This window comes from Crocodylus siamensis, chromosome 5, assembly GCF_052110815.1.
Source record: "Crocodylus siamensis isolate JL-2025a chromosome 5, ASM5211081v1, whole genome shotgun sequence".
NCBI classification, from domain to species: domain Eukaryota; kingdom Metazoa; phylum Chordata; order Crocodylia; family Crocodylidae; genus Crocodylus; species Crocodylus siamensis.
In genome coordinates, this window is record NC_143399.1 from 97,131,556 (window position 1) to 97,140,725 (window position 9,170).

The 9,170-nt window shown below is 46.6% G+C and overlaps 1 protein-coding gene across 4 annotated transcripts in view; it reads right to left on the reverse strand.

The window, feature by feature from the left end:
- ZNF622 (zinc finger protein 622) overlaps nucleotides 1-8,959 on the reverse strand; it is a 28,272-nt gene extending 19,313 nt beyond the window's left edge. Inside the window, exons 1-2 of one of the 4 annotated variants that reach the window (XM_090049887.1) lie at nucleotides 8,890-8,959; nucleotides 2,764-3,388 (exon numbers count right to left, since the gene is read on the reverse strand). In XM_090049887.1, coding sequence (XP_089906013.1) covers nucleotides 2,764-3,379 — 616 coding nt within the window. In that variant the 5' untranslated portion in view covers nucleotides 3,380-3,388; nucleotides 8,890-8,959. Of the gene's footprint in view, nucleotides 1-2,763; nucleotides 3,389-8,627 lie in introns of all 4 variants that reach the window. The other 3 variants (XM_090049885.1, XM_090049886.1, XM_090049884.1) reach the window with 3 other exon arrangements.
- Nucleotides 8,960-9,170: the final 211 nt, after the last annotated feature.

Genomic DNA, 9,170 nt, shown 5'->3' on the forward strand with positions numbered 1-9,170 from the left:
TTTTCCTTTTATTGGTGCCGATCCAATACGCAACCAATGTGTCAGTGCAACTCTAAAAGAAAGGCTACCAAATGAAAGAATAGTGCCTCAAATTTGTTTTTCTATGAAAATCTTGCTACTATATTTTTACACCACACAACATTACAACACAAGGAACAGACTATTAAAACCAACATGCTTCTGTTGGGAATAGGAGGGCTGCTATTTTGAGTCCCAGCTCAGTAGTGACATTTATTACAGCAAAGATCCTCTTTTCATTAACATGGCTTTGTGCCAATGAGAATAAATAAACAAACAAATAAATAAAAAGCGACCTATAAGCACAGTCTTGAAGCAATGAGATACACAAATGCTTTCAGGTCACTTTCATGAGTTTCACAGAGAAAAAAAATCCAACACAACAGGCAACAGAAAAAGATTCCTCACACTGCCCTCTCAACATACTCCATGTTTCCCTGGGGCAAGGGCATTACATCTAGGAATAAAAGGATTCCAAGACACTTATTTTCTGTATCAAGGGAGAGGGCTGCTTGTGGCATGTTCATCTAGCTACACAAAAGACAGAAAATTTACTTTGCTAATTCACTTAAACACTGTCAGAGGTAACTACTGTGAACTACCAGTCTGGACAGTTGCATGATGCAATGATGAAACAGTGTAGGGGATGCCACTGTAGGGGACAACATTCTAGCTTAAAAAACCTGGAACTGAAAATCCTTTCAGGATGTGGTTTGGTGAATAAACAGCACCAGTAGAAAACATTAAGCATTTGATGCAAAAAGATTAAATAACTTACTGAGATTTCATAGACATTAGGGCTGGAAGGGACCTCAGGAGATAATCGAGTCCAGCCCCCTGCCCAAAGGGCAGGAAGTCAGCTGGGGTCATAGGATCCCAGCAAGATAAGCATCCAATTTACTCTTGAAGGTGTTCAATGTAGGCGCTTGAACCACCTCCGCTTCTTCCTTATGTCCAGCCTGAAACGGTCTTGCAGGAGTTTGTGACCGTTCGACCTCGTCATCCCTTCGGGCACTCTGGTGAACAGACGTTCCCCCAGATCCTGGTGGTCACCCCGATAAACTTGTAGGTGGCCATCAGATCACCCCTGAGCCTGCGCTTTTCCAGGCTAAAGAGTCCCATGGCTCTCAGCCTGTCATCGTAAGATCTGTTTTCCTGACCTCTGATCATGCGCGTGGCTCTCCTCTGGACTCTCTCAAGCTTCTCCACATCCTTTTTCAATTGTGGAGCCCAAAACTGGACGCAGTACTCCAGCTGCGGCCTCACCAAGGCCAAGTACAAGGGGAGAATGACGTCCTGGGATTTGCTCGAGAAGCATCTATGGATGCACGCCAGCATTTTGGTCGCTTTACTAGCCGCAGCATCGCATTGCAGGCTCATGTTCATCTTGTGGTCAATGATGACCCCCAAGTCTTTTTCTTCTGTAGTGCTAACCAACGTAGCACTGCCGAGCCTATAAGGGTGCTGCAGGTTTTTCCTCCCAAGGTGGAGAACCTTGCATTTTCGGTGTTAAACACCATGAGGTTCTCGTCTGCCCATTTGCTGAGCTTGTCCAGGTCAGCCTGGATCACCCGCCTATATTCTGGCGTGGATGCTTTGCCCCAAAGTTTGGTGTCATCGGCGAACTTGGCCAGTCCACTCCTGACTCCAATGTCCACATCGTTAATGAAGATGTTGAACAGTATGGGTCCCAGGACAGAGCCTTGAGGGACCCCACTGGTCACAGGGCACCATGATGAGTGACTGCCATCAATCACAACCCTCTGGGTCCGACCACGAAGCCAATTTCCCAGCCAGCGGATCGTGGTGGAGCCAAGGCCACAACTGGGCAGTTTGGCCAAGAGGTGATCATGGGATACCAGATCAAAAGCTTTTTTGAAGTCAAGATATATGACATCAATCTCTTCCCCCTTGTCCAGGTGATAGGTCACCTGGTCATAGAAGGAAATGAGATTGGTCAAACAGATTGGTCAAAAGAGATTCAGTGCCACTTTTTAGCAATACATTAATACAGGAAAGTTACAAGTTGGCTCCTGCTTTACATCCCTTCCAAGATCCAAATTCAGAAATGCGCATTACCCCTACAACAGGATGACAAGAGGCCTAGCTGTTAAAACAAATGGGGCCCGACTCCTCAAGCTGTCAATGGAATCACACTAGCATACAACTGCTCTAACAGAGTAAATTTCATGGACTGCTTCTATGCACCTAAAGGCAGCAACAGAGAAAGAAGGGAAAAAATGGCCTCTATTCCTTAGCAACTGCAAAACTTCCCATTTCTCCCTGAAATAGGTAAATAAAACGATGGATGAGATATTGGACACTAAATGCTGACTGTTTTTTTCCATTTTCACGGCCAGAACATTTTTTTGTTATCTTCCTCAGTGTGGGCTTTCTTTTGAAAACTCCCATTGGCAACTGCGTGTTAATAATAGTTTATCCAGCAAATTAACTTCCCGCAAAGTTTAGCACCCCCTTATTCCCACCACTCACTGAGGTCCAGGATTATGAAGACCAAACATTTAGTAAAGAACATTATATTTTGCTTTGCCCTGCTACAGAAATCTGCATTTTTTTTTGAGACTACAAAGTTTAAACATAAAGTAGTAAAAGAGCCTTTTTCTGCCTTGGAGAGAAAGTTTTTTAAAACAAAACAAAAAACAAAAATGAGACGCTTTTACCTGAAAAAAACAACCAACACTTGCTATAGCCCAAGCCACCTTCTACCCACTTGCTGGTTCTTACCTTCCTCCATATCTTCATCTTCTTCCTCCTGTTCTACTTGCTGTTTGGCCAACTTTTTTGCCTGTTGTTCAAACCACTGGATCCGAGGAGGCTTTTCCAGTCGCTCTCTGCTTTGAGAGAGACTGGGGCCTCCAGCAGGAGCTAGAGAGCTGCTTGTGTCAATGGGAAGCAAGGGTATCTTCTTTGGCGAGGAAGATGGCTGGGGCCTGATGGCTTGCTGAATGGCTGCATTCATAGCATCTTTGTTTAGGTTTTCAGGGACCAGCCCCTTCTCCAGGTTTTTCTCATTTAAGGTGTCGACCTTCTTGCTGATGGCCTCAACAGCTTTCTTCTCAAGCTCCAGGTGCTTCTTGGACTTCAAGTGATTCTCATAAGCATTGAAAGTGGAGAACCGCTTGCTACAGGCTGTACAGTATGTGGCAGTGATTTTGCTCTGCTCCTCTGCCACCACCCTCTGCGCTAGGACGCGCTCTTGGAAGTTCTCAGCAGTGACGGGAGGCATGTCAGCGACCTTCCGCTTCAGGTTATACCTGTGCCAGTCAGTTTTGTAATGAGCACGTTGAATATCAGCATCCTTGAAAGCCACACGACAAGTAATGCAAGTGTAAGCTGCCATGATTGGAACCTGAAAAAAGGAAGCATGTGAAGATAAAGAAATCAAAACCAGCCTTTCTAGAGAAAGGAAGTGTAGGGCAAGGGAGCACCAACTGCTGCAGTTCTACCGTGGGGAAGGTTTTTTTTTTTGTAAATGACTAAATAGTGATATAAACACATTCTAGACACTGAAAAGAGATAAAGATGGTCACAGTCAAAGATTATTATAAATATTGTAGTCACAGACCATGCCTCCACTTTGGAAGACAGCATACAAAGACACAGATGGTCTCTTTGTGTATAGAAAACTCTATACTTTTTGCTAAGAACCGAACTCTGACAGCCTCTGTAGTCTGCTGCATGCAAACCAGTAAGTCTTCAAAAAATTGACACTACTAGTCTAAAAGGAAAATAAATCACACTCCCAATCAAATGCTTTCCAGTCAGACACAACTAAAAGAAACTGAGAAAGGTTTCAATGGTTTCACTTCCCAGCACTGCATACAATCAGTGACACTGTGCCTTGTAGAATAAGTTAGATCATTTCAGGCCCCTGGCAAAATTAGTAGCAGTAGAATAAAATTCAAAGTTGATTGTGTCACTTTAAAAATCAAAAGAGAGCAAAATAAAATTAAAAAAAAAATAACCATGTCTCCCCTGGAGCTCAACCTATCCTATGGGATTTAACTTAAAGACAGAATAGGGCTGGAGTGGTAGTATTGCTACGATGGTCTAGGAAACGTATCAGAGGCAAGGAATTTTAGTGATCTTGTATTGGGCCAAGTATATAGTTGGGACAGCTTCTGCACAAGCTTTCAAGCATGAGGACATCTGTACATTTGCTCCAGGGTTAGGGTGAAGGCAGCGTTTTAAAGCAGCTCTCGGGAGCCACTCTAACTAAAACACTCATAGTGTTTTGCGTATTCAGTGTCCCCGCATTTCAAAATGGTGGCAGGGGCACTTTAACTAAAGCATGTTTAACGATAAGCTTAATATGCAAGATGCTGCAGCAAGCTGGAGCGTTCTGATTAAAATGCTCCAGCAGACTTGATTACTCGAGATTGAATCTGCAATAACACTTTTCTAATCAGAATGTGTCAGAGCACATGTAAAACTGCCCTAAGTGCCCTTCTTTAAGTCTCCTAACTGAACAGCTCTCTCCACTATACAGTTGGTCCAAAAGATAGCACCAAATGTCCTCATCTCTTTGAACTAAAAGACAATGCAGTTTTAAGCCATGAGAACAGAAATACAATAGTGGAGGGAAAAACTGCTCTGAAATATACTCAGTATCTTCCAGTCCTTCCAAGACAACTGGATAGAAGCTATCATTAAACACACACACACAGCATGGGAAAGACGTTTTTAATCAGTGGGCAAGTGCATTCTACAATGCCATCTCCTCCAGGAAGCAAACACTTGCTTTTGCTGCATTTCCTGTCTTTAAACAGCCAGGGAAATAAACATGCTATGAGAAAATGTAGGGAATGGTAAGCTGGTAGCAGTACAAAAAAAAGAAGCAGAGTTACAAGAATCCTTTTTTTTTTTTTTGGTAAATTAAGAGTCCTCTTTACCCCACTATGAAATAACTGTGTATACAGAGAGAGTTATGTTTTGCTTCAGTGCTCCCTGCTTTGTAGTTTAAGTGTTCCCTAGAGGTGCACCAATATATTGGTCCATGTCAGACTGGCACCAATAAAAAGAAAATAAACGTTATCGGCAATTGGCGTTTTTTGACCAGTGTAGCCGACAATGTCACCGATAAATGCTGCATGCATCTGTGCAACCAGGAACGAAGCCAGGCAGCTTGGAGAATACTGTCCGAATGGTAAGTCCGTGGGGAGAGGGGGAAAGGAGGTGGGGGGGGCAGATTGAGGCCCCCATGGTGAAGGAGGGAGTGGGGCAGCAGCAAGCACTGTGCAGCCAGGGCAGTGAATATGGCCCTGCTGGGAGCAGGACTGAGCCATGGGCAGCTCATCCAGGGGGCATGGAGTGGGGGAGGCTCCCCGCCACTGCGTGCACCCCTGAGAGAGACATGGGGGTCATGTACCCCCCTGGATTGGTGCGTAGGTTGAGGGCAGGCTGCCCACTGCAGGCTCAGGGCCAGGGATCATGCCAACCTGTTCCTAGCGGATGGGCTGGGTTGTGGCTGCGCTCAGGCCAGATGGCACTGGCAGCGCTGGGAGGGGATGCTACACAGTGGCTATAGCCATCCCAAAATTCCCCAAAGCTGCAGCATAGTGCTGCCACCATCTGCCCTGCCTCCACCCAGTCCAAGCATAGCCCCGGCCCAGCCCCCACAACTGGGAAGAGGCCAGCACAGCTCCCAGCCCTGAGCCTGCAGTGAGGAGCTCTCCCTCACTGCTGATTGGTTGAGAGTGTTGTCCATCATGAAGCCCCTCCCCTCACTGCTGACTCAGAAAGGGCTGTTCATTATGCAGGCCTGCCATTCACCACTGATGGGCAGAGAGGGGCAGGGCCGCACAACAAGCCAATCAGCAGTGAGGGGCTCCCCTTCTCACCAGTGGTGGCCCCCCCAGGTGGGCTGCATGGCCAAGCTGCAGCAGCCATGAGCATTTTATTTTTAGTCCTCCTGCCCTGGGATTTTGAAGACAACGCCTAATTTTGTGTTTTTCACCAAATCCGTAAAATTGAAAATCAGTAAGATCCCTATGTATAATGCACACAATTCCAGCAGCTAGTTTTTGGGGAAAAGGAGCATGTGTACAAGAGCAAAGGCTGTATTTTCTATCCGTTTAGTAAACCTATAGCCAGAACTAGAAGTTTACCACATCATTCTCTCTAACATCAAAAATAAAATTTAACAAAATATATTGAGACCCCCACAGAATAACTGAAAAAAAATGTACATTGGGCAACTGAAAGGAATAATCCACTCTCTTTGCTGGTAAGAAAAAAAAGAGTAGAGAATAACTATAGGATCACATGCTACTATGCCAGTACTTCTATTATACATATTTATTTTCATATGTAGTTTCACCCTTAAAAATAACAGCTCAGATTGGGTATATACGGGTCCTGGGGACAAAATTTAAATAAGACAGTTGAACTAGCTGAATCTAAACCAGATTTATAGTCTTTTAATAAGAAGGGGTTACCTTTATTTTTTTTTTTTGGCTGTTGGTCTCCTATTGAACCTCATTTCAGCTATCCCTGCATGACCCAAAAATCCATGGACTGCATTTCGTGCTAATCACCAGTCAGAAGAACATAATGTCATTATCATATAAGCCATGAACTATAAAACCTAAATAAAAGTGGCCTGATAATAAAAGTTGTGTCATTACACATTTCCTTTTTGTGGTTTTAAATTCAACATATCCCAAAGTACTGTTTATAAATATGTTATTATAAAATATTTATATGTAGAAAGGAAGTGTAAAATACAGTATGTCTATACAAACCTGTTTTTCAAACTAAGCTAGGATGAGGTATATATGCTTACTTAAATGAAAACTGGAAGAGAGATCATACCTGTTGTTGCCTAGAGCAGGAACAGTGTTAACTATCGATCAGTAAAGTTAACTTCTGGCTGTTTTAATCAACACACAAAAATAACCTGACCTTATACAGCACATTCTCTCCCCAATGAACTGCAAATAACTCTTTCAAAAACACAGAACCTGTTAGTGTAGCAGCCCATTTTTACAATTTACCAAGCTAACTATTCAGGTATGATGATCTTTTAACAGCCCTCAACATTTTGGCAGACAATAGTGTTAGACCTTTACAGAGAGCTGGGTATAGAGCTCTGTGCACCATGCTGGCAGCGTATCTTTATGCCTTTGACAGCTTCTCAGTTCTCTCCCGTTGGAACTGAACTGCAGTGCCAGGCTGCAGAACCCAGTTCTTCTTCACCTTTTGAGACCTCAAATCTGGATTCTGACATGTAACACATTTAACTAGCATAATTTTACACTGGTTTACTACACAACTGTAAACTGCATCAGCGTCCAGGACATACAGAAGAGCAGGCAACTGCTGGCTCCTAGGAGTCAGCTAAAACTGCACACAGGAGACAGGTACACAGTAACTACTGTCTTTTCATGGGTGCAGTGACACACGTTATAATTTAGAAAATTTCCTTACTTAGACTACAGAGGGTGGGAAATGTGATCAATTGGCCATTGGGTCCCTCAATTAAGCAGAAGCTGCCTACTGCTCTTCACTTAAAGGTTATCTTGGAGTTCTTGTCATGGGGTATGCCTGTGTGTTTTGAACCCAGTGATCACTATAATGAGGTAACTTTATCCTAGAGGCAAGGGACACATACCAGGGACTTACCAGCCACGTCCAGACAACTGTGGCTGTGTAGTACGCTTCTCGGGAAGGCTCAGATCAAGTGTAGTGCTGAAGACGCATCTGTGGCACCACACACTGCACATTCAGGCATTCCCCATGTTGCTACCTACCAGATTCTGGGGTCAAAAAAACCCACATGGAAAAAAAGTGGGGCAGCATATATGGCAGCAACGTGTGCAACCCAAAACTCCAGCTGCCAACCAGATTCCCAGCTGCAGGAACACCGCGACTGCAGCTTCCCTGATCCCCAGGATCCCAAGTAAGGCTACCAGGACCAGCACAGTTGCTGGCTCCAGCCTCCCCTACCTCACCATGCCATGTGCCAGAGCATGTGTGACACAAGCATTCCCTTGGGTACAACCATCAGTAGCACAAGTCAGGGGGAACCAAACGTCCTTGCTCATCTGTCTGCAGCCACTTATACGTCCACTTCAGTGTGATGCTGGCAGAAAGGCAGGTTCCACCAGCATAAACACACTGTGTGTCAGTACCCGCACGTGCCAAGTCCCATCAAAGTCTTAACAGGGACAGGACAGAGGAAGGCTGTTGCGTGATCACGAATAAAGGCAACGGCCTGCAGTGTTGGGCGCGCCCAGCCTGTGGCACGGCAGAGGCCCTAGAGCAGGTTTGTCCAACATGCGGCCTTTCAAGCTGTTTTCTGAGGCCCAAGGTGCTGCCACCGGAAACAAAAGTAAACACTGTACTTTTGGGGGAAGGGGCGATATGATACCTCTTACTGTGAGGTCTTTGCATACGGCTTGCCGGCCCACTGGGTGATGAAAAGTTCATGATCCGGTCCCACATTCAAAAAGACTGGACACCCCTGCCCTAAAGAGCCTGCTCTAAGAGCCGGGGCAGATCCACCCCGCACTGTGATGAAGTCTGCTCCCAAACAGAAAACACTGGCTGACACAAGACCCAAGAGGAGGCTGGGTACCAGAACTAACCTCCCTGCAGAGCCCTGCAGCCATAACCGAGGCTGGGTACGAAACCCAGCAGAAGGCACAGCTGCCGGGGGGGACAAGGAGATCAGCGCCGCAATCGCACCTGCCGTCTCTGCCTCGCGTCCAGGCGAGCCCAGGGCTGCGCGCAGGCGGCGGCCCCTCCGTGAGGAGCGAGCCGGCTCGGCCAGCGCGGCTGGAACGCTCGGGCCGGGAACGTTCCAAGCAGCCGCCAGCTCACCAGCCGCGTCCCGGCCCCGCAACTCACCCCGCGAGCAGCAGCCGCAAACCCCGACGCCTCCACTGAGGCCGCGCTGCCTCCCTCCCTTCCGGGGCAGGAGCACGGGGGACAGCAGTGGTGGAGGCGGCCGCCCTCTGCCGGCCTGGAGGTCTCCTCCGAGGCTGTCAGTCACAACGCAGCGATCGCGCCTGTGGGCCTCACCGGGGTGTTGGCAGCTCTGGCCCTGGCAGCGCGGAGGGTCGCGCGGGGGCTCGTTGACGCTGCCCAGAAAGCAACAAAAGGTCTTGTCTGTGCACTCGAGGCGACCG